The 26,324-nt window shown below is 43.5% G+C and overlaps 1 protein-coding gene across 1 annotated transcript in view; it reads right to left on the reverse strand.

The window, feature by feature from the left end:
• The window catches only part of CNTNAP5 (contactin associated protein family member 5), a 350,918-nt gene that overhangs the window by 258,750 nt on the left and 65,844 nt on the right, over positions 1 to 26,324 (reverse strand). Inside the window, exon 4 of the mRNA XM_066577791.1 lies at positions 3,378 to 3,525. Within this exon, the coding sequence (XP_066433888.1) occupies positions 3,378 to 3,525 (148 nt within the window). The remainder of the gene's footprint in view (positions 1 to 3,377; positions 3,526 to 26,324) is intronic.

Consider the following 26,324-nt stretch of genomic DNA (forward strand, 5'->3'; position numbering starts at 1 on the left):
TTTACTCCCCGCTGAGATGAAGAAGACCTCTGCCACAGCTGTTACAGCTGTCACAGCTGTGGCAGGGGATTCTTTACTCCCCACGTAGAGTCCCCTTGTCAATGAACACTGTGACAGTGCTGTCACAATGTTAAGTGACAAGGGGACTCCCCGCGGGGGAATATTTACACGCACCATGGACCTATAGTGCACGCATGTCCTATGTTTTGCAGGTACGTGCATTTGCACGCCTGTAAAATACGGACATGTGAACACACCATAGGAAACCAATGGTTCTAATAAGTGCGTGTTTTTGTGGCACAATTGTACGCACATAAACATGCTTGTGTGAATCCATCCTAAGTCATAATGTCCGAAATAAAAGTGATACCCCTTCACTATTGTTTTCTAAGAGGAGCATGCCAGCTTCAGGGCTCAGTCAGACAAGCATTTTTTCAGTGTGCACAAAAACAAGAGTCTATTATAACCATTGGTTCCCTATGAAGTGTTCACATGTTCGTCATTTAGAGGCACAAAATAATCACACCTGCAAAATACAGGACATACGTGCCTATAATGTGCGCCGGTAAGGTCCATGCTGCGCGTAAAGAATCCCTGTGGGAAGTCCCCTCATCACTTAACACTGTGACAGCACTGTCACAGTGTTCAGTCATGTGAAGACTCCCCGCGGGGATGAAAGGATCCCCTGTCACAGCTGTGGAAGTGGACCGCGATGCCATCCCAAAAAGACAAGCTTTTTGTCTTTGTCTCCCTTAAGAAGGTATTTGCCATGTAAAAAAATTGTCCAAAAATTGAGACCATGCGAAGCATTGGATTCCAATGCATTCATTTAGATTAACTATTTTTGGCCACATACAAGAATTGCGCCAGAAAACATAGCACATAGGCGACTATTTTCGGTCGCCGATTTTATACGCTGCATGAAAACATAGGTCTTGTCCTATCTTTTCCCAAAATACGCAGGAAGCTCCCATAGATTTCTATGGAAATTGAAAAAAAAGGGAGGAGGAGTAAGTTTTCCTGTATGCAAAAAAAGGAAAACAGCTGTCCCTAATTAAACATTTTTGGTCATTCCAAGGATTTTACAGCAATCAATGCTTTTCCTCACTTCTGTGTATTTTTTTGCCGATACACAGCAGCAGCCCGTGTGAATGGCAGGAAATGTGCTAATAAAGATTGGGACTTGATTGCTTCAAATTTTCATTCATGCGTATATATGTTGCATGCGGGTAAATGTAAAAATGCATACGCTTGTGTAAATAAGGCCTCAGAGAGGCAGTCATGGAAGGGGTTCTTGGGAGACTGTTAAAGGAGGAATTTATAAGAGTATTGTGTTTAGCTGTGGTAGAGGCTAAGAACTGTGACCATAATGATCTGTTTTCATTAAAGTGACTCTCCAAGGAGGACCAACTAAAACCAGCAAAGTACAAGCCCCAGGGGCGTAATTAGTTCAGGATTACAGAGTGGAAGTAATGCCATAAATTAGGTACTCCCAAACCTCCTCATTTTTGGTGGAGATAAATAATAGAGGAAGCGGCACTCACTGACTCACCACTAATTCTCTAACTTCCCAGTGTCATACAAACATGAAATTTGGCAGGACCATTCTTTAGGTCCTAAATAGGAAAAGTAAAGAGGTCATAACTCAATTATTCAATGCACAGTGCAAAAGTATTTGCACTTCTATGTAATGTAACTTCCCAGTGTCGTACAAACATGAAATTTTGCACGAACATTCTTTAGGCCGTAAGTAGGAAAAATAAAGGGGTCACAACTTGATTAGTCAATGCTAAGTACAAAAGTTTTGGCACCCCTACAAATGTACCTAATCTAATTCTCTAACTTCCTGGTGTCGTACAAACATGAAATTTGCACAAGCATTCTTTAGATCTAAACAGGAAAAGTAATGGGGTCACAACTTGATTATTCAAGGCTAATTGCAAAAGTTTTGGCACCCCTAAATTATGTAACTTCCCGATGTCGTACAAGTATGAAATTTGGCACAAGCATTGTTTAGGTCCTAAATAGGAAAAATAAAGGTATCCCAACTCGATTATTCAATGCTAATTGCAAAAGTAAGTGCACCCATATGTAATGTAACTTCCCGGTGTCGTACAAGCGTGAAATTTGGCACAAGCATTCTCTAGGTCCAAAGTGAGGAGAGTGGGAGGGGTGGCACATTCTGTAATGGGACATCAGTACATGCAGTCTGAGGAAAATCTAATGCTCCTCTATGTGTATATATATTTTATTCCTCGGTTTCTCAGACATAACCCTGACTTCATAAAATTTTTCGTGCCAACAACTGTATGAAATTAACTCGGGCGAAGCTGGGTGTATCAGCTAGCTCCATATACAATTCAACAGCTGTTTTTGAAATTTAGCTATAATTGATTGTGGAATGATAATAAATATAGAGCAAAAATAATAAAGAATTTTTTGTAAAATTAACATTTTGTAGAGTACAAGGTGTCCAAACCAAGAAACCTTCTATATAGAAAGATTAAATAGTGTTTGATAGTATAGACGGAGTTGGATAAAGAGTAGCAAAGCTTTATTCTCAGATAAGGTATGGCATTCAATTGCCAATGAAAAGAGAATTCTCATTGGATGGAGTCTTTTAATAGAACATATAGGTAAATTCCTAGTATTTGAGATTTGTTTACATTTAATTTATAATAGGAAATGGCTAAATTGAAGTAAAGTATCATGTGTTGCTCTTAAAGATGGCAATGAGTTTGTTAATGTCAGCATCCCATCATCTACGAATAACCCAATTTTATGCTGTCTTTGTCCCACTGAAATACCTTTAATATTAAGATTTTCTTTGATCAGTTAAGCAAGGGGTTTCATTGCTAAAGTAAATAGTAATGGGAGTCGAGAACACCCCTGGTGGGTTCTACTGGATATTTGAAATGATTTGGATAAAACTTAATTGATAAAAGCTTTATAAGGCTTGTATCACTCTAAATATATATAAAAAATATGTAACGTTGCTGTAGTGGCCCAGAACACCATCCTGGTCCCCTCCATAAATGTCATACATGTTTTGTACTATGTAGATGCACTGTGCACAGCTTGTCCCATCATAACCAGTGTGTGTTGCACGGCAGTGGCACTTGAGAGGTTTACAGTAATAAGACATAGACAAACTGGAGCAAGTTCAGAGAAGAGTTACCAAGATGGTGAGCAGTTTGCCAATCATGTCCTATGAGGAACGGTTAAAGGATCTGGGAATGTTTAACAACATTGGAGTTACTAATTAAGAAATGTATCATTTTTATGTTTTTCTGTTCGCCTATCATTCATAATGTTAATTTCCTCTTAAAAACAATCTTATAAACAACTAGAAGTTTCAAAAATCCAAAGCTACTTACTGTAAGAGCAGCCATAAACCTCGATCCTCATTCCAATTCCCCCACTTAGATTCCACTCCAGTGGAACGAATCGTAAAAATCTGGCTTTAATGGAATGCTGAAATTTGTGATTGACCACTCCGTCAGCGTTTGTATTTCCTGGAAATATCTGTTGATACAATTTAACAATTATTGAAGTGGATTTTGACATAAATATTTATACCAGCAACATAAGAAAGCAGAACAATAGACAAGACCAAACCGTCCAACTCGCCGCTGGTGTGTTTTAGAAAGTGATCGGAATAAAGAAACAGAAATCCACAGAATTTCCATTCCCAACATGCTTCAATCTCTTCATTTAGAACACCCTTTACAAACTCCTTCAGGATGTGTTCAGAGTCTATTCAGGCAAGAAAGCATATTTATAGAGAGACTCCTGTCACACATCATAGTCATTTCAGTAAAATAATAACTGCTCCTGGGTTAAGTGGTGAGGATCGTGTACAGAACAGATTGCACAAAATAATTCTAAAATTTGAAATGCCCTTCCCATCATGCATCAGGATGGAGCAGATTTCACAATCTGTTCATCCTTAGGGAAGATGGTAATTACTATAGTAAAATTGCCATCTATGTACAAGACTATAAGTATGAAAAGACACAGTACTGCCACTATGCACAGAAATATAACTACTATAGTACTTACCGCTATGTACAAGACTGTAACTACTATAATACTGCCCCTATGTACAAGAATATAACTACTATAATACTGCCCCTATGTACAAGAATATAGCTACTATAATACTACTCCTATGTACAAGAATATAACTACTATAATACTGCCCCTATAAACAAGAATATAACTACTATAATACTGCCCTCTATGTACAAGAATATAACTACTATAATACTGTCCCCTATGTACAAGAATATAACTACTATAATATTGCCTCCTATGTACAAGAATATAACTACTATAATAGAGCCCCTATGTACAAGAATATAACTACTATAATACTGCCTTCTATGTACAAGAATATAACTACTATAATACTGCCCCCTATGTACAACAATATATGTAATATATTACTGCTCCTATGTACAAGAATATAACCACTATAATACTGCCCCTATGTACAAGAATATAACTACTATAATACTACTCCCTATGTACAAGAATTTAACTACTATAATACTGCCCCCTATGTACAAGAATATAACTACTATAATACTGCCCCCTATGTACAAGAATATAACTACTATAATACTGCCTCCTATGTACAAGAATATAACTACTATAATACTGCCCCCTATGTACAGGAATATAACTACTATAACACTGACTTATATAAAAATATACGTACATTCTACTACAGTTTATAAATATTTTAAATCAATACCTTTACAGATGATTCTCCCTCCCCTCCCCCACCTCATTAGTGTCTCATCAATTCTAGATAATTATAAAACTTATTGTCACATTTAATAACCTTAAAGTGATTTGCTCCCTGTCAGACCTTTCATTGTCCATTACTGTGTAGTTCTATATCTCGCACTTGATCATTATTGCACACGCACTCCTCACACACGGACGTCTGATCACGTCCCCCTCCCCGTATATCGCACATAACTAGACTGGATGATCCACTAATCCTTTACGTCACGGTGAGAGTGTTGGCGTTGTTTCTGCTTTCTCTTCCCCCGCTGAGGTTATGTATCAGGGCTTCACAGGGTTAAGAAATGTTTGTGTTGCGCATTTGTCTCGTTTGTGTTTTCTTCTGGACTTTGTTGTTGAAATATGACATTTTAAATCCAATTTTAGTAAATCCTCTTATCCGGTAATTCCATGTTATGAAGCGTCGGTGGATGATTTGGGATTTCTGAAGCAGCCAAGTTCTTCCATTCCTGTTTTTGGCTCGGATGGTAACTTCCTGCTGACAACTTTTATCGCGAAAAGAAGAAATTAAACACATTTTTATCTATTAAATTTTATTTCTATGGTGCGAAACTTTTTGCAGCGCTGCACGGAGGGCCACAGACAGATACATAGGGCCAAATACAAGCCAGGGGTATGGGAACCCCGAGATAACACATGATGAACATGCCAGCTCATTGCAAATCCCACCTATGTTAGAACCGGCATACTAAAGAAAAACTGTAAGTAAAGTCATATTTAAGACTTTTATAACATCATCTAAACCCAGCATTAGTGCCCCCATGACAACACTTACTGCTCATTGTTATTGCAGGGACAACTACTAAAGAAAATACCTAACTCATGGCTATAGTAGGAAGCTCAATGTCAGAACACTATCATTGAGTTACTGAAGATGAGAGGCAGCAGTGTTGTCATAGGGAAACAAAGGAGAGATTCTTATCTGGCAATGGCGTAGGAAATTCCATATAAGACCATTTAACACATGGATAGAGAATATAATATAGATTTTCCCTGAAACACTGCACTGCAATGTGCTATACAGCTCTTGTAGGAATAAAGCCGTTTCCACACAGGCGATTTTGTCACGATGCGACAGTGCGACAAATCGCATGAATGTAGGGCCCATGCTTTCCTATGGGTTCTTTACTCAACCAATGTTTTGTAGGCTGCTAGATTTTGAGAATACAAAATTGCGGCATGCTCGGTTTTCTGCAACTTTGACAGTAGAAAATCCTACTGTTAAACCCTAAAATAAGCCCTAGCTGCATAAAAAAAATCAGTGGCCAATCAGAGGCTTGAAAACAACTGGTGGGGTCCGAGGAGAAAACGTGGCAGAGCTGACAGGGTATGTATGTGGTTTTTTTTTTCTATGCAGCAATGTTTTATTTTCGGGGAAGGGCTTATATTTCAAGCCCCACCCCCTTCCCACAAAAATCTTTGCACGTGGTGCAACAAAGTTGCATGACTTTGTAGCGACACAAAATCGCGATATTGTGTTGCCCGTGTGGAAGCTGCCTGAGAGGGAGGTATCAGCTCTGAAGCTTGCAGAATTATGACTGCAGCTCTGGAATATAATGCAGGATGTAACTGAGGATCAGTACAGGATAAGTAATGTATGTACACAGTGACTCCACCAGCAGAATAGTGAGTGCAGCTCTGGAGTTTAATACAGGATGTAACTCGGGATCATTACAGGATAAGTAATGTATGTACACAGTGACTCCACCAGCAGAAAAGTGAGTGCAGCTCTGGAGTATAATATAGGATGTAACTCAGGATCAATACAGGATAAGTAATGTATGTACACAGTGACTCCACCAGCAGAAAAGTGAGTGCAGCTCTGGAGTATAATACAGGATGTAACTCAGGATCAGTACAGGATAAGTAATGTATGTACACAGTGACTCCAACAGCAGAATAGTGAGTGCAGCTCTGGGGGATAATACAGGATGTAACTCAGGATCAGTACAGGATAAGTAATGTATGCACATAGTGACTCCAACAGCAGAAAAGTAAGTGCAGCTCTGGGGGATAATACAGGATGTAACTCAGGATCAGTACAGGATAAGTAATGTATGTATACAGTGACTCCACCAGCAGAATGGTGAGTGCAGCTCTGAAGTATAATATAGGATGTAACTCAGGAGCAGCACAGGATAAGTAATGTATGTACACAGTGACTCCACCAGCAGAATAGTGAGTGCAGCTCTGGAGTATAATCCAGGTTGTAACTCAAGATCATTATATCCCCCATATGCTGTCCCTTCCCCACACTCATCGCAGCCACCCTCAATGTATTGTTCCCCTAGTCATCACACCACAGCTACTCCATCCACAGCTGAACAGTTTTTACCTCTGCGGACCGTTAGCGGTGCACTGATGAGCTGGGAGACGGTGCAGGAATAAAGCACGACTCAGACGGGCTCATTCAGCTCTACACTTGAATCCTGTACTGTTTCCCAGCTCATCAGTCTGGAGTGTTTCTTCTCCCTGGTGTCCTGCACACCCCACTTACCCTCAAGGGTGGGGCTAATATGGATTTTATAATCCTAATGAGTCAGACTCATGCCACAGCAAATTAGAGATTAATTAAAGATTAATTAGTATATAGTGTAAACATCCACTTTAACACAATAGACACAAGTAAAGCAACTACATGAGAAGGAGCTGGGATGAGATGATAGTGGTAGATTGTCTTTGCGATTCAGCTATTCTCTCCTGGTATCTGACACCTTTCTGGTCTGGGGAAAGTCGAGTGGATTTAGGCAGATGTTTAAGTTTACATATCTCCTGCTAAGCAAAGCTCAACAACATTCATTCAATTGGCTTTCACACCTGTACTAGAGTGGTCTGTGATCCCATTTGCTCCTTTTCTTACCAACAAGGAAGCTTTTTGCTGTAGTGATATTGAAATTAGCCATTTCTAGGAGATCCCATTGTCTCCCTGCCCCTCCAATACTCATCCTCCAGACTTGCTGACTGCGATTTCCCACCATGTAGATGGGACAAAGAAAACATATATAACTGATATTCTGGCTCAGCAGTGGTTACATTAACCGTGAGTATACCATGGATACAGTGCATGCACTCCCATTGCTGTGCAACCCCTGGAACCTATAGAATCGCATATCTGCTAAGCTAATCATCTGTCACTTATAATATTTGGTATCCATTTGTAGCTAAATTAATTATATGAAATATGGTGCCCATAGCTTCCATATTGGAGGGTGTCCTGGGAAATATATGTGAAATATTAAACTACGTTTCCATCCGGAAGATCTACAGATCTACTTAGCCAGCCTTCAGCGATATCAAAAGGAGGACGGCGGAGGTGGGACTCAGAGGGACTTTACAACTAAAGGGGGATTTTCCCCCTATTGTCAGGCCTGGGAGTTGTACCCAAATGCAGGCTGTCCACCTTTCAGCGTGCTCCTCGCCCCAGGACTATTTGAAACACCCTCATTGAGTGCTATTTCTTTGTATTCCTATTTGTTTTTATACTTTTTTATGTGTATTTGCACGCTCCTTACTAGTGATGAGCATTGCCCTTAGTGAGTACCTGCCCGCTCGAGAGAAAAGGTTCGGCTGCCGGCGGCGGGCAGGGAGCTGCGGGGGAGAGCGGGGAGGAACAGAGGGGAGATCTCTCTCTCCCTCTCTCCCCCCCCCCCCCCCCGCTACCCTCTGCTGACTGCCACAACTCACCTGTCACCCGCGCTGGCAGCTGAACCTTTTCTCTCGAGCGGGCAGGTACTCGCTAAGGGCAAAGCTCGCTCCTCTCTACTCCTTACCCTTTTGTAAATATCTGCTTTTTTGTATTTTGACCTAAATTGCTGCTAAACCCTTTTAAAATAAAGCCTTAAACTTTATTTGTTCAGTCCCCATAACTTTGAAGTGTTGTAATTGTGTGTCGGCTGATGGAGACCGAGCAGACTGCCCTACCTGTCATAAACGGTCAGTGGTGGCGGCGAAGTGTGTTGGGTCATGCCAACCCATGCTGGGTGTGATTTGCAGGATACGGGGAGATTTAAATAAGTAGACCTTGCGGTCTGCCCCTATGTGCCGTAGATCACAGGCTGGTGGCTGTCGGACACGTAAACCTCGTTACTTTGACAGGAGCAATGATTGTTTTAATATTTATTTCATTTTCTCTGCATTCATTTGCACCTTATATTAGACAAAGAGCTTGGTGACGTTTCTTAAATCAATTGAAGGAGCGCGCTCGGGGTGGAAGACATGGAAGCAGGAGAACACATTGAGCTGTAGAGGAGTGCAGCATGTGTTAACACTATGTCATTATATTGACTTGAAGATGACAGTTCCTCAGGACATTGTCAGAATAACATGCTCTCAATTCCTTTGGCTTCCATTCTCTAACCTCTGCAGCTAACTTGCTCTGTCATCTGTCTGCATTTCTATTGTTGTCGGAAGATGTTGCAGAACAGAGAGGTCTCACACCTGTAATCCTGTTAGAATGCTCAGCATTTGTGTCTTTATGAAAGGGATGAGCACAGATGAAGCTGGACAAAAGTGTAAAGATGTGATGGCACCAACCAAGCAATCTTATCCCTTAGTCGGTTAAAAGAATAAAAGGTCCTTTGTATCCCTCTAGACCCAAATACTATCTTTATTTCTGATTGTTAAGTGGAAATACCTGCTTTTATACTCTCTATTCTCCTTATAGGTGACATATCATTATGTATATAGAGAGGTCAGTAGCGGATTACTTAATTTAGCACAATGTTGAGCAGGTCAGTGTCGCACTAAGTTTCTTGGATGCCGTATTGCAGCGACCACCTTTTAGAAAAAACAGTACATGTTCACTGACAGATGGCATCTGTCACCAGTTTGGGATTATAGATAAAGTTTGAAGATATAGGTGGTTAAAGTTTCATGATTTCTGAATGAGTCTATGGGGTGAAGCTTGTCTAGTTAGGATTTTGACTAATGTTGAGCGAACCGAAACAGTCGAACCTTTTTTCAGGTTGAACCTTGCTAAAAGTTTGGTCCGGCAAGAACCCAAGGCGGTTTGTCTCGGCCGTACCTGCTAAAAGAAGGAGAAAGGAAAAAAAGGAGAGGAAGGCAAAAGAAGAAGGAAGAAAGAAGAAGTAATAAGAAGCAAAAAAAGTAAAAAGGATAAAATCTTTTTACATTCTTTTTCTTTCTTTTTTTCCTTCTTTTTCATGAATTTTGCCTTAAAGGGCTCAAAATTACTTAGAACTATTCCTAGGTGACATAAAAACGTTACACAGGGCTTTTATGTTTCTTAGACAGTGTTATACACCAGGTTTAGAGGCATCTGTCAAGATCAAGTTTGGATCAAATTAATTTGGACTGAGCCAAACTTTAACCAAAATTCGACAAATCGTCTGAAATTAATTTTTCAAACGTTCACTCATCACTAGTTTTGACCAACCATTTGAGTTAGTTGTATGACCTCATAGCTCGGCCAGCATAGTTTAGAACAGAGTTCTTTATTAGCAAGCCTCCTATTAGGTATCCCCGTCTTCTGCAGTGTGGTTGCTGGTGATAAGAGTAACAGTGTGCGTTACTATTACAGATGCAGACAACTTTAACTTAACTGTGATGACTTGCTGCAAAAAGTTATCTTAACAACAAAAGCCAATGAAGAGGCATAGTAACACAGTAACATAGTATGCTATGCCGAAAAAAGACAATGTCCATTAGGTTTAGCCTGTTTCTACCCCCCCCCCCCCCCCACACACACACACATACACACACCCCTATGTTGATCCTAAGGAAGGCATACAAGCCCCAAATGAGACAGAAGCCGATGTACCCCATCTTGGGGGAAAAAATTATTTCCCGACTCCATAGTGGCAGTCAGAATAATCCTTGGATCAACACTGTTCAGAGGAGGTTCCTTCCTGACTCAAAGTCCAGCAGTCGAAAGATCCCTTTTATCGACAACACTTCTGGCAAACAAACTGCGGCCCAGAACTTTGTCTTAACATATTAAGTGTCAAGTTAAACCTTGCTTTATTTGTACTCTAGTTTAGTTTGTTCTTGTCAATGTAGTCTTCTTCCTATGGTTATGTCTAGTCTAGTCTTAGTTTCTTAGCCCTGTCCCCTGCTCTTGACAGAACCCAAAGGTTCCTTCTTAAAAAATTGGAGAGACCAAACTATTAAATCTGTAAACTGTTTTGTGGATTCCGCGTTACAGATGTTGCATTGAAGGACCTTCACGTTCCCCCACACCTTGTGTTTTAATGCGAAAAGCTGAGTCCAATAGGAGATCACGTTTCATGTTTTTTTATCTAAATGAATAATAATGGAATTTTCCCTGTCATTCTGGGAAACAAATTATCCGGATTCATTCAACTTTGACTTTATTTAATGTGTTATTTATTTATTTTTTCATTGGTTTTGCCACATTAGTCTCAATCTATTGCTGCAAATAGATGTCATCAGGCAATAAAACATTCAATTTAACAATCCAGAAGCCACAACTACAAAAATGTTCCATTTGTTCCTTGAGTCATAAAAATGGTGGAACGTCTCACGTAACAGATTAGAACCGTCTAGACGTCTTTATTTGTTTATCTATTGGCAGACGTATCATTGACTTTTGCATTGCAACAATAATATAGAAGAAATCATTTATGAAACGTCTAATTAGCTTCTAAAGAAGGAAATAAAAATGGAAAGACGCAAAGAATATTTATTGGGTGGAGAAAATAAAAAACATGTTATATTGTTAAAGAGGTTATCTCGCGGCAGCAAGTGGGTCTATACACTTCTGTATGGCCATATTAATGCACTTTGTAATATACATCGTGCATTAATTATGAGCCATACAGAAGTTATTCACTTACCTGTTCTGTTGCTGGCGTCCCCGTTGCTATGGTGCCGTCTAATTTCAGCGTCTAATCGCCCGATTAGACGCGCTTGCGCAGATGGGTCTTTTCCCTTCGGCTCGGTCCGGCAGCAACGGCGTTCTGGCTCCGCCCCCTTGTACGCGTCATCGCGTAGCTCTGCCCCGTCACGTGTGCCGATTCCGGCCAATCAGGAGGCTGATTAGACGCTGAAATTAGACGGCACCATGGCGACGGGGACGCCAGCAACGGAGCAGGTAAGTGAATAACTTCTGTATGGCTCATATTTAATGCACGATGTACATTACAAAGTGCATTAATATGGCCATACAGAAGTGTATAACCCCACTTGCTGCCGCGGGATAACCTCTTTAAATCTGCCCTATGAGGCCTCAGTCACACGGGCGCATCGGCACCCGTACACTGACACAAGCAGACGGACGAACCTGAAGACGGCCGTTTCTCTGCAGCGCAGGAGGAAAGAACATGTGACGGGCTTCATTGCCGGTTATGTGTTCTTTCCTCTGGTCCTGCAGAGAGACGGCCGTCTTCAGGTACATCCGTCTCCTTCCTGCAGTCACACGGGCGCATCGGCGCTGGTGTATGGATGTGACTGAGCCCTTAAAGGGGTTGTCCAGCGCCGAAACGTTTTTTTTTTTTTTCAATAGCCCCCCCGTTCGGCGCGAGACAAACCCGATGCAGGGGTTTAAAAAAAAAAACCGGATAGTACTTACCCGAATCCCCGCGCTCCGGTGACTTCTTACTTACCTTTGCGAAGATGGCCGCCGGGATCTTCACCCTCGGTGGACCGCAGGTCTTCTGTGCGGTCCATTGCCGATTCCAGCCTCCTGATTGGCTGGAATCGGCACACGTGACGGGGCGGAGCTACGAGGAGCCGCTCTCTGGCACGAGCAGCCCCATTCAGAAGGGAGAAGACCGGACTGCGCAAGCGCGTCTAATCGGGCGATTAGACGCTGAAAATTAGACGGCACCATGGCGACGGGGACGCTAGCAACGGAACAGGTAAGTGAATAACTTCTGTATGGCTCATAATTAATGCACAATGTACATTACAAAGTGCATTAATATGGCCATACAGAAGTGTATAACCCCACTTTGTTTCGCGGGACAACCCCTTTAAGAAGAAAGGGCTGAGGGAGTGAGGGAATGACATGAGTTCTACATAAGACTACTCAGGGTTTCTCTGTAGCCATGAAGATACTTATGTCTGCATAGCAGCTGTATACACATAACAGTATGAGATCTATCATCAAGACTATGCGACAAACTCACTCCTTAAAGGGGTTCTGTCATTAAAAACAAAAAACTATATACTTACCTATTGCTCCCCAGGCAACCTTACCTCTCCTCTTCTCCTGCCAAATCTTCTCCTGGATCGTCTAGCAGCTTGTGTCACGTGACCTGCAGCTCCCTGATTTAGCTGGATCCGGTGATGTAACGTACATTGCGCTACATTCTGCTTCCTGCAGGTCAATGTACGCATACGTCACTACTGACGTAGCGTTCATTGCCCAGGCAGGAAGTGCAGTATGCACGGCTGGTGTCCCTTTCGCCATGGGAAGTAGTGGGTGTACACCACTGTTGGGCTGCTTGACAGCCAGGTGACGCCCCCACTTCCTCATTGGCTGGGCGCAGTGATAGGGGGGTACCTGAAGGCACAGCAGCGGCAGCGCAGAGGAGCATCAAGGTACAAGGCAGAACAGCGGGCCAGCAGCAAAGGCTCCTCCGACACAGGAGCTTCAAAGTGGGGGTCCTTCAGCGCCAGAGCATCAGGGGAGAAGACAGAGCAGCGGTACAACAGCGGAGGCTCACAGCGGGGGAACGACACAGCCGGAGCAGTGGACCAATAGCGGAGGCTACAGCGCCGCAGGGGAGCATGACAACAGGGGACGGAGAGCAGAGCATCAGCAGGGCAGATCCTTGTCTGCAGGGGGGATGGAAGAGCCAGGAGCAGGAACTGAGCTCCCGCCCCCTCTCTGCCTCCTCTCCGCCCCTCTGCACTATTTGCAATAGGAGGGGGCGAGACGGAGGCGGAGCTAAGTCGGCCCGCTTAGCCCCGCCCCTGCTCCTCCCCTCCCATTGCAAATAGTGGTGAGGGGGCGGGAGCTCAGTTCCTGCTCCTGGCTCTTCCATTCTCCCCCCCTGCAGACAAGGACAGCATATATGTATGTATGTGTACTTATATATATATATATATATATATATATATATATATATATGTTTTATAAATATCTAGTGTGTGTATCTCTATCTGCGTCTCTGCGGCTACCCATCTCTCTGCTTGTGTATATACAAGCATATACATACATATATCTATGTGTGTGTGAGTATATGTATGTGTGTTTGTATATATGTATATATGCACTTGCATATTTGCCTTGCGAAATGTTGGTCTGAGTTACTTGGACTGAAATAGTGCTCACTTATGTAAAATCAGCCAAAGATTGTAAGGAAGATCTGGAAGCCCTTGGGAAGTGTTGGGTGTTCAGGGACAGAGGCAGGGAGAAACACTAGCAGATTTTGGTGGACTGCACAGCTCCAATCACTGCACTGGATCACTGGATGGGCGGAAGTAAGCTTTGTGAGGGCGGAAGTGGTCAGCACAGCAAGGGGTGCTGGGAGATGACCTCCTAGCAGGAGGGGCTGAACATGTAAACAGACCATGGAGGTGAAAAATGGAGCCTAGGTAAGTACTACTTCTGAAAAAAACGTTTTGTATGTGTTATTTACCACAGCCTGTGGCGGCAGGGCGGATTTACTGTAGAAAAAAAATACAGATTGTATTGACAGAACCCCTTTAAGCCCACCTGCAGACGGCCGGGTTGAATCCTGCTGCGAGAATTCTCGCAGTGGGATGCGGACCCGTGCCCCTGAAGCACCCTGCGGCTGACCCGCTCCCGGCGTCTTTACTTTGCGCTATGTGCTGGCTGCCGCCCAGCCGGCACATGCACAAAGCATAGCTGGCCCGTCACTAGTGATGTTTCGGTGCGGACCTCTGCAAGACCCGCACAGAAATAGAACATGCCATGATTTGTTTTCCGCGCGTGTTCTCACGCGGACAAATTACGGCTGTGTGCATAGGACTGCATTACCTAAAGCAATCCTATGCAAGCAGGCATGGGTGGAAATGTGGCAATTCCTAGATTGCGCTGGGCTTCGCAAGGGAGCACCAAGATGGCTACTCCAAAGTGAACTGAGCATGCCCACTGGACACTTGTTGATTGGCTGATGCTCTAATTTTTGTTGTGTAGTAAGCAGAGCATGACGGAGCACTGCTGAACTGAAGTATGGTGAGGCAAGAAGGACAGCTGAGGAGGCTGGAGATGGTGTTGTCTGGGACAGAGAGGAACAGTCACTCCACAAGCCTGAGTGAGTTGAGTGCAGCATATGCAACAAGTGCTGTAGTGCTCCTGATTCTGGACAATGTGGAAGAGATCGAGTCGGTAGAAATTGTGATGTCTGAGCATCAAACTGTAAGTGAGGTCGGCCTCAGTAAATACATTAAGTGTGCACACCAATGGGGTTGAAATAGTTAGCCAACAGGCCTACTGCAGGAAGAGATAGACTGGGAAACAGAACTGTTACTAAATTTCTTTAGCTCTAGTCCTGCTCACAGCTTGAGATATTTGTTTACAAAGGCGTAAAGAAAAACAATGCCTGGAGTAGTCAATGAGTCTTACACAAAGAGACATCAGAGTTGTGTTCTGCAACCTGCATTTCTAATAGACTACATTGATAGTAGTGGAGTGTTTACTACTAAAGGGAAATTGCACATTGATTTCCATTATCTGTATCTCACAATAGGTAATCAATACATGATCAACAGGGGTCTCCCAGAACAGCAGTCAATGTGTTCAGCCAGGAAGTAGATTGAGCAATCCAAAATGCAGTCGGCCAGGTTGTTATTGCATTGAATTCAATGAAGGCGGTACCTGCAGTTCAAAACCAGGCTGTTGCAATGTTGACAATGCTATCTGCTTCCAGCATATTGAGCGGTGCCAGGTACGAGGTGGTTGGCGGCGGGTTCTCAAGTGGCAGATCCTCGTTGATCATCTATTGTTAACCCCTTAGTGACAGGCCTATTTTTTTGCCTTAAGGACTAAGTGATTTCTATTGCCATATTGCGAGGACCATAACTCATTGACAGCCGTATGAGGGCTTGTTTTTGACAGGGGATCAGTTGTACATTTTAATTGACACAGAATTGACTCAGTTCTTAACAGTGGCAACAATGTGAACTACGCTGTCAAATTTCTCAATACACTGCAGCCGCCAGGAATGCCAGCTCACTGCCTAAGGGTGGACGCTCACTGGCGTTTTTTTCTCCACTGCGTTGCGAGAGTAAAGTTAAAGTCTTGCAGTGCAGTGCGAGAAAAAAGCCAGCATCACGCCGGCATATCGCCAGTCTTTTCAATGGGGCCAGCGGCAGCACCATTGAAAAGAGATGCAGAATGCCGGGGACTTCTGCCACAGCTGTGACAGCTGTGACAGCTGAGGCAGAAGTCCCTGACATTCTATCCCATTGCTTTCAATGGGATTAGCACTGCTGCTGATCCCATTGAAAGCAACCGTTTCTGCCAAGCCCCACGGAATGAAATATAAGCCCTTCCCCGATAATCAGCAAAAAAGTGTGTAAAAATTTTTTTTTTAATTTACTCACGGTCCCCGCGGGGATGAAGGAAACTCCTGCCACAGCTGTCACAGCTGTGTCAGAAGTCTGCAGCATTCTCCCTATGTTTTCAATGGGGCTAGCGCTGCTGCCGCTGGCCCCATTGAGACCACTAGCGATATGCCGGTTCTATATCGGCATCTTTCTTGCGCTGCGAGGCGAGAGTTTTCTTGTGCTCTCGCAGCGCAAGAAAGAAAATATCGCTAGTGAGTGTCCACCCTTACTGTCAAGGTCGGTGCAGAGGTAATATTGGTATGGAATTTGAACCCTCCAAAACTGTGCAATGGAGCAATGCTGAACATAAAGACCCTGCGGCCCTGCGACGGTTCCAGGCTGTGGTGAAGGTGAAACAGCATTTATTCTGTGGATACCCATAATCCCTTCAGACTACCTTTTCAAATGTAAGCGTCTTCAATTTCGCATTACGTTATGTTTCGCCACAGACTCTCACGGACAGTTCTATGTGGTATGCTCCTGAGTAAGCCAACCAAATAACCTGTTGATACTGATTCCTGGGGGTGCAACTGCCAACGTAGTGTACAAAGAGGTCCTCACTAGTTAATACGAAACTTTTTGCGATTCTCCGCTCACAGCTGCGAATTGCCGCTATTCTCCGTGGTCAGTCTATCTGCCGCCTCTTGCTCCTGGGCGGCGGCTTTACAGTTATTTTTGTTATCTAACTACAAAATCCTACCTTTTTAGTTTGATCTAGGAGTTATTACCGTGTTTCCCTGAAAAGAAGACCCTGTCTAATATTAATTTTTGCCTCCGTGGGCAAGTGTGGCACCAGGTCTTATTTTCAGGGGAGGTCTTATTTTATTTAACTAGCAAGCTTGGTACGCAGCTCCGCCACTCGTCTTGCAGTCCTCATTCACCCACAGAAGATCACTTCCTGGTTAGAGGATTCCTAAATCCCGCCTCCATGAAGCTGCAGCTTTAATTGGTTCTCAAACTCTGCTCAGCTAATCAAAGCAGCGCTCGATGAACAAATCACAGCTGTCGCATTGTGGAGGCAGGATTCATGAATTGGCTGAGCCATGGCATTGATTGGCCAATTTATAAATCCCACCTCTACAACGCAACGGCTGCGATTGGTTCTTTGATCGCTGCTTAGCCAATCAATGCAGCGCTGGATGAACCAATCACAGCCATCACATTGGTTCATTGAGCGCTTCAGTTATTGTCTGAGTGGGCTCGACAAAAAATCAGAAATATGACTTCCTGGAGGCGGAATTTATGAATCCCATAACCAGGAAGTGATCTCCTGTGGGCAGCCAAAGACTGCAGGACATGCGGCGGAGCTCTGGAGAGCAGCGGGTGGACCCGGACCGAGCCTGCTAGGTAATGTATTCCTTTTTTTTATGTAATGCAGTAGGGCTTATATTTCAAGCCTCCCCGAAAAAGCCGAAAAATCAGGGTAGGGCTTATTTTTTGAGGAAAATTGTATTTAATTTTAAAATACAAGTGTTTTCTTATTTGTTTTTCACAAATATATATATATTACATAAATGAAACGTCGCATGACCACCTCCACGGGGTGTTTCTTGGGAAATGGGATGAACCACGGTGAACATATTTTATTCTTCAGTTCCTCGGAAGTAACAACGACTTCATAAAATGTCCTGTGCGAACAACAGGTAAACACCTCCACCGAATTAACTCAGGTGAGGCCGGATATATCCGCTAGTCTATAAATAAACTCTTCAGAAAAAATTTTTGGACCAAAAACAAGAAGGTTTCTAAAAGTTCCAGATTCTTGAGTATCGACAAGTGTTGTGTGAGGAGGATATGAGAGGAGCGCTGCTCCTTGCAGGTAGTCTCCCCCTCGCAGCCTCCGTTGTGTACGTCTTCTGGCCATATGCTTTGTGTTCTCACTAATAGGCACATGGGCTGTTATACCGAGTTCTACTTCCCCACCGTGGAGCGCTGCAGACATCGCTCACTGTCCTTATTTGCCTCCGTGGAAGGCTGGGTGCACAGATTTTAGCATCGCCTAGTCTGAAAACCGGAGGAACTAAAACAAATGTGCGGCGGGAGATTTACGGCTGTGCAAGCACAAAATTTGCTTTGTCTTCATAATTGTTTCCGCACAAAAGCATCTTTACAAATGAGCCTCAGGAAGACGAGATTCTTATGTCACAGGGAAATAAGGTGTACAGTGGAGAGGTATTTTGAGGTGAAGTACAACAAAGCGGCGTCCCATCGTAATAGGTACAAATGTAAGGAGGTAACTCATTTATGGCTCTAGCAAGCTGGCTACTCATTTTACCGACCTTGGAAGGATGGAAGGTTGAGTCCACCTTGAGCCGGCTACCTGAACCACGCGGGGATTGAACCCACAGCCTTCAGGTCATGAGGGAGAGCTTAGGACTTCATTTCTGCTGCATTAACCCTTTCCAATCCACTGTCTGCCCTCTGAAGACATTATGATTTAAGGCTGTACAGTTGCGATGTTGGAAGACGTCCGTTGGGGTACTCTTACTGTATATTGCTCGCCTCTCTGCTGTCGGAGCCTATCTAACGTGTCACCTCATGCAGTACTGGCTTTAGCCAGCAGATAGCGCCGTTGTATAATGGCAGAAAAAGAGTAAGCCCCCTAGGAAAACCAGGATACAAATTGGATTGGAAAGGGTTAAAACTCTGCCCCACACAAGGCTCTACATGAGCTTTACCTGAGCATATGCAGAATTGCACACACCTCAGCGCAACGTTTTTGCACTATGAACAAGGTTTATTGCACACATATCGGCGTTCAGCGCCACATTTTTTCTGCCCGCAGGGCATGCTCTTTGCGCATAAGATGCACCAATTGAAATGGCTAATTTGTCTATTGACTTCCAATTGAGTTCCTTTCTAGCGGAATTAGGCGGTGTTTCACGCACCTCCTTGCGCACACGTTAGTCCCCACTCCATTGACTACTATGGGAAACTTTGGTGCAAAAATTTGCAGAGAGACAGAGCATGTTCTATCTTTTTCTGTGTGGCCAAAATGCGCACGCTAAATACGTGCTTGTAAGCAAACCCATTGAAATTAATGAGTTCTGTTCATTGTGATTGGCACGCTCAAATTTTGTGCACGTAAATACATCCGTGTGAAGCCAGCCTTAGTAATTAGGAAGGTCTGCAGTAGTAGCTGAAACAGCGCCACTACTATCCAGTGGCTATATCTGGTTTTGCATCTCATTGCCATTCAAGTGGAATCGAGCTGCAATGACTTCAAAATTCTATGCAAATAAGGAAGAGGGAACAATATCTCTGCAGCGCCACCTATTGGATGGCAGCATTCCTGCAAGTTTGTAAAACAGTGATTGGGAATAGGACTGCCAATGGTTTTCTATTATTGATCCATCTTCCTTATTTACATAAATTACCCAGAGGAGCGTGCATGGCCTTATAAGTTTCCTCACTCACATTTCAGGTCTCCTTTTACAACCCTTCTGGGTTCTCTCCTTGGGTAGAGACGATGCCATCCCCCGACCCACTCACCCCCTAGGTGTCTCCACAAGGGCTCTCCTTAAGAAAAGACGACACCGCTCCTGACCTACAAAAATCCAACTGCAGGAGTGCTATACATATCAGACAGTCAGCACCCACAACAGCTAAGAATGCGCTAGTGATGTCATCACCAGCTCGTTTGCACTTAGGCAGCCTGTTTAGACCACATGATTATCTTTCAGTTCTCAATCAGTGTTTAAACCACACATGCCAGCGATCATTTTTATGCCCGGTCAAACTGAGTGGCAAACTAGAACACAATTCTTGTTCATTGTTCAGTCATCGTTCCATCTGAACACAGTGTAAGTCAGATAGGTGACATCACTCCACCGCCATGGGTAAAGTGAGCTGTCACATGGAGCTCCAGCACCATAATATTAGGGGGCTCATCATTAACATATCAGGGGAGGGGAAGAGGGAAACACTGTATCTTTCAGTGCCGTGACTGTGATGGTGTCTACTGCATGCCGGTAGGGAGGAGGTTTGTCTCTCTCCCAGTGAAGGAACATTTAGCACATCAAATAGTGAAAAAGATAAAATCACGAACATCGGGATGCACAATAGCCATAAACTGAATGGCCCTTTTAGTAGAGCCCCCGGCCCTCTCATAATTGCAGCTTCCCTGAAGGAAATGATCCCCGTTACCCCGGGTTGCAGCATAACATCATGTAACAAGTTTTCCTTGTATCAGTTTCAGTGTGAATCCACATTAGATGAGAAAATCCAGCGATCGGAGCGACTTCCAACGAGGTCCGGTCACAGTGTGGAGAGTATAACAAGACTGGATGTGATTGAAGAAATACATCCAGTGAAAGAGAATCTGTTGGTGGAAACAACTCATCACCGAAAGGAGTCGGAGGAGGATGTCAGGAATCGTTCTGACAAACAGGTTTTGCTCAATCAAGAGCAGCTAAATACAACACTGGAGCTCCAACTAACATGTCTGAACACACAACTCAATGTTCCTTACCACAGATGGGCTATAACAGCACATGACTAGTTCCAGCGCCATTGTGTCTAAGAGAAACAGAAAGGCGACTCAAGTGGGCAAAAGAGCGCAATAATTGTATCACTGAGCAGCGGAAAAAACATTCCCTGTCAGATGGATCCAGATTTCTGTTGTCCTGTGCTGATGGGAGGTCAGAATTTGGCGCAAGCAGCATGAATCGATGACCCCTTCCTGTCATTTGGTCAGAACATGTCAGCACCTCCATCTAGTCTGCGGCAACTACAAGAAGCTTCCTGTCCGCAGGGGCCGATATTACTGCAGAACGATTTCATCACCCAGTGCAATCTACGCTACGATGAATTGTTGCAGTTCTGAAGACCAAAGGAGTCCAATGTGCTACTAGATGGAGGTCTCTAATAAAGGAGCCATTCAATGTATATAAGAAGTGGACATCAGCATGCTATGACTTTAAAGGGTCAGTTTTGAACTACTGATAATCTATCCATAGCACACAATTTCAGTAGGGTCTTTTACTAAGGACACTGTTGATGAGCTGTTGGCCAGACCAATATGCTGCTCATGCAAGAATCAGACAGCTCCGTTCTCACTACAGTGGCCAGGCTTGGTATTGCAGGCCATTTCCTTCAATTATGTTTGATCAGGACATACGGAGATCCCTCACTCACAACTGTATGATAAAGTATAGTCAGTCCCTTATACTTTTTCGTCATCAGCTGTATACTGGAATATTCATATTTTGTTTATTGACAGAATTGATAAAAAATGTTTAAGATGAAATAAAAAAAATGGAACAAAAAAAAATGTAAATGTGAGCAAAAAAAAAAAAATTACAATTTTATAGTAACCGCATCATCTCATTATTGACGCTTGGGCTTTTTTTTTGCAGGTTGCAGCATTTTTTGGCATTTCCCCCCGTTTATTATAAAGTCTTTGAACACTTGTGTAGAAATTACCATACCTAATCCACATTCCTGTTTAATAGTTAATTTCCCTTCAAACAAGGCTTTGAAGACAGATGGGAGCGTTTTCTGAATGTTACGAATTCTCCGCAGCAGCTAGGTACACAGCCCTAGAATCATGTTTAAAGGCCATTTTGATTGAAAGTCTGGATGATCTGTCTGGATACTGTAGTACTGCATCTGTCACATAAATTATCACAAGAGATTGCATGGAGAGTGCATAAACAGCTCTCGAGGTGTTTTTGATGAAGCTGTGTACAAGGTGCTTCCAACTCGTTCTCAATGCAGCAGGTTATAAATATTCAGAAAATGTTCTAATCCCTCTAATTCAATGCAAAGCATGCCGGACCCAAAATATTTATGCACAAAAGCAGCTGGGAGCGAGGATAATGTCAGGGATGGAAACGTTTGTTGCAATCTATTGATTGCGATTAATCTTTTCAAGGTTCTTGGGACGTGTGATTTATCAAGAGTTGCAATTAAAAGGCTGGATGGCTGTAACTTCTCCTTACAACGTCTATCCGGAGCTTGAAGATGAGGATGCGCTCTTTAATGACCCGAAGTTCTTCTTCCATTTGTCAGATTCCTATTTTTGGCTGTATGATAAAGGAAACAGCTGGAAAACTGTAATTGGAATTATAATTAGGCTGAAATGTATCATTTGTCGGCCACGCCAGGCTATGAGTATTTATGGATGGGTTTTAGTTAATACTTGTCAACAAAGGAGGTGACGACTCTGGATTTCTACACTCTTGTGGAGATCCGATGCTTTGTGAAGCTGAAGTGGTGGGTCAAGAAGGGGATCGTTTCTCCTTAAGGCCATGCATGCTTCCCTGGGAAATATGCAAATGGGGAGATGGTACAATGCCTCTACAGCGCCAACTGTTACAAGGTAACATATCTGCAAGTCAATGTCAGACATTTTCACAGGCCTTCTAGGTGCTCTACCAAAGGACATGGCCTTATATGTCTCTCCACACCTTCTAGGTGCTCTCCCTAAGGAGAACCCATATCCTTTTCTTGAGCCATGTCATAGACCTCTCATTCAGCCAAGCCAGAAACCTACTGTACAATGAATGATGAGAGGTAAATACCCTAAAACAGTCTGTCTGTGTATGGAAATTATCCCCGTGACCTCAGGATGCATCATGTGACCAGTTTTCCGTGGATCAGTTTCAGTGTGAATCCACATTGGATGGGAAAACCCAGCGATCTGAGTGACTTCCAACGAGGCCGGGTCATCTGTGTGGGACTACCTGGGGCTGGGATTTCACTGCCGACCTTGTAGGTATAATTCTTGTGTAACAATGAGGAGAATATACCGAGAATAGTGTAATCAAGGCATAATATAAAATAAAATAAAAAAATCTTGTTATTTGTACGGCGCCAACTTATTCCACAGCACTTTCAGGTAATTTATTAGTTACCCCGACCAGTCTGGGTAGTCATTTTACCAACCTCAGAAGGATGGAAGGCTGAGTCAACCTTGAGCCGGGTACAAGAATTATACCCACAAGGTTGGCAGTGAAATCCTGGCACTGACTAGTCTAGCACCAATGACCAGACCTCGTTGGAAGTCACTCAGGTTGCTGGATTTTTCTATGCAGGGATTTAACCTCAACTTTCAGGTCGTGAGCAAGAGCTTAGGATTGCATTTTGGCTGCCTTAACACTGTGTGCCACATGAGGCTCTAAATATATCCAGCAAAAGGAGATCCTGTTGAAGAAAACAATTCTGTATCGAAAGGGGTCAAAGAAGGATGCCAAGAATCATTCTGACCAACAGGCGCACTCAAGAGAAGCTGAATACAAAGCTTGGTGCTGCAACTAACATGTCCAAATGCACAACTTGCCATTTCTTAGCATGGATGAACTATAACAGCAGAGGACCAGCTCCAGCACCATTGTGTCTAAGAAAAAGGTGAAACGTTAGTGGGTAAAAGAACGCAAAAATCATATCACTGAGCAGCGTAAAAACAACCACTGGTCACATGAACCCAGATTTCTGTTGCACCATTCTGATTAGAAATTGGCGCAATCAGCATGAATTGATAAACTTTTTTCTGTCAGGCTATTGGAGGTGCAGTAATGATGGGAGGAATGTTTTTTTGGCTCACCCTGGTCCCGTATTCCTGCAGAACAATATCAGCAGCTGGTAGAATCTACGCCATGACAGATTGCTGCAGTTGTGAATGTCAAAGCAAGTACAATGTGCTACGAGGTGGGGTCTCTACTAGTGATAAGCGAGCATACTCGCTAAGGGCCATTGCCGAACAAGCATTGCCCTTAGCGAGTACCTGCCTGCTCGAGAGAAAAGGTTTGGGTGCCGGCGCGGGGGAGCAGTGAGTTGCGGCAGTCAGCAGGGGGGGGGGGGGGGGGGGAGAGAGAGGGAGACAGAGATCTCCCCTCTGTTCCTCCCCGCTCTCCCCCGCAGCTTCCTGCCTGCCGCCGGCAGCCGAACCTTTTCTCTCGAGCGGGCAGGTACTTGCTAAGGGCAATGCTCGTTCGAGTAATTGTCCTTAGGGAGTATGCTCGCTCATCACTAGTCTCTACCGAAGTGGCCATTCAGTGTACAGATGAAGAAAGTTTAACTTGACACAATATGTTAAATAAACTGAAAATCAGAACTTTTTCTTGACGTTTCAATGGCTTTTGTTGTGTTGAGAAAACTTGTTCAACAAATTAGTGTTTGGTTACATTTCAGTGAGGGTCCATTTAGACCTGCCGATTTGTTGTTTGAGCGTACCAACAAGGCCAGAGTACGATCTTTCACTCGTGAAGCCTGATAATATCAGCAGATACATCGTTGGCTTTTGAGGATGAGGAGGAAGAGGAGCAGGAGGAGGATAGCTATTATTTTACTGGGTTTGGCCAAGATGAACCTCGTGAGATTTTAGCAAAGTTCCACCTAAAACAGGATTCAACTTTCACTTTGCTCAACACTATTTACAAGGTTCTGGGGATATGTCATTAGGATTAATATGTGTGTCCTTAAGATATGCTCATTCACACTTGATATTTCTAACTTTATTGTGCATTAGCTCGCTGGAATATCCTTTTTGCACAGACTGCATATGTGCTCAGTAAGAAATATTGGGCTTACTGTAGCTAAGTGGTCATTGCTACCATTTCAAATGTTAAAGCTGTAGATCTGGGACTTTCCATATCCAGCTGTTCCACACAAGTCATTAGGATTTGTATTTACATAAAGTGTGAAAGACCTTCCAACAGAACATTAATAAATGTGGTGAATGGGACTAAATCCTGTCTTCTTTTTTTCTTCTTCTTCATCTGATGTAATGGCGCAAAGGTGAAGAAGAGATCAGTCTTAGCCGAAACATCAGTGGGTGGGTGAAAAGGCTCTCTGGAGTGCTGTGGTCTTTTCCTTGCTGCTGCTTTTCAAATAGAACTCTTCAGAGTTTGGTATTGATGGAAAGAAAATGTGGAAAATAACAAAATAATGCATCACATGATAAATAAATATAATCACAGAGGTAAGGGCCATTGTGAGGTGCATTGTTCTACATTCACTTTGAGGTGCAGTGTTCTACAGCCACCACTATTAGGAGTATTGTTCTACATCCATCATGAAGAGTATTGTTCTACAACCACCATCAGAAGCATGTCTTCTACAACCACTATTAGGAGTATTGTTCTACATCCACCATAAAGACCATTGTTCTACAGCCACCTTGAGGAGCAGTGTCCTACAGCCACAATGAAGAGCAGTGTTCTACAAGCACCTTGAGGAGCAGTGTTCTAGAAACACCTTGAGGAGTAGTGTCTAGAGATGAGCAAGCACCCAAATGCTCGAGTCTGCGTTATTCGAGTCAAGCTTTTCGTAAAATTTGAGAGGTGTTTCTCTCTCTCTCTCTCTCACCTGCCTAAAAATTTGCCAATGACACACGCTGCGTCGCGGCGGGGAGGGGCCAAAACAGGCACGTCACAATGGAGATGAGCCAAAAACTGAGGTGGGGTCCAACACGGCTTGATGCTCGTTCGAGTAACGAGCACCATCGAGTACGCTAATACTCGAACGAGCATCAAGCTTGGCAGAGTATGTTCGCTCAACTCTAGTAGTGTCCTACAGCCACCATGAGAAGCATTGTTCACAGCCACCTTGAAGAGCAGTGTTCTACAAGCACCTTGAGGAGCAGTGTTCTACATGCACCTTGAGGAGCAGTGTTCTGCAAGCACCTTGAGGAGTAGTGTCCTACAGCCACCGTGAGGAGCATTGTTCACAGCCACCTTGAAGAGCAGTGTCCTACAAGCACCTTGATGAGCAGTGTTCTTCAATCACCTTGAGAAGCAGTGTTCTACAAGTACCTTGAGGAGCAATGTTCTGCAGCCACCATGAGGAGCAGTGTTCTACAAGCACCTTGAGGAGCAATGTGCTATATCCACTATTAAGAGCATTGCTCTATAGCCACCATGAGGAGCATCATTCTACAGCCACCGTGAAGAGCATCATTCTACAGCCACCATGAAGGATATTATTCTACAACTATGAGGAAGATTATTGTACAACCACCCTTCGAAGCATTGTTCTACATCCATCATAAGGAATATTGTCCTACAAAA

Source organism: Eleutherodactylus coqui, chromosome 8 (assembly GCF_035609145.1).
Source record: "Eleutherodactylus coqui strain aEleCoq1 chromosome 8, aEleCoq1.hap1, whole genome shotgun sequence".
NCBI lineage: Eukaryota > Metazoa > Chordata > Amphibia > Anura > Eleutherodactylidae > Eleutherodactylus > Eleutherodactylus coqui.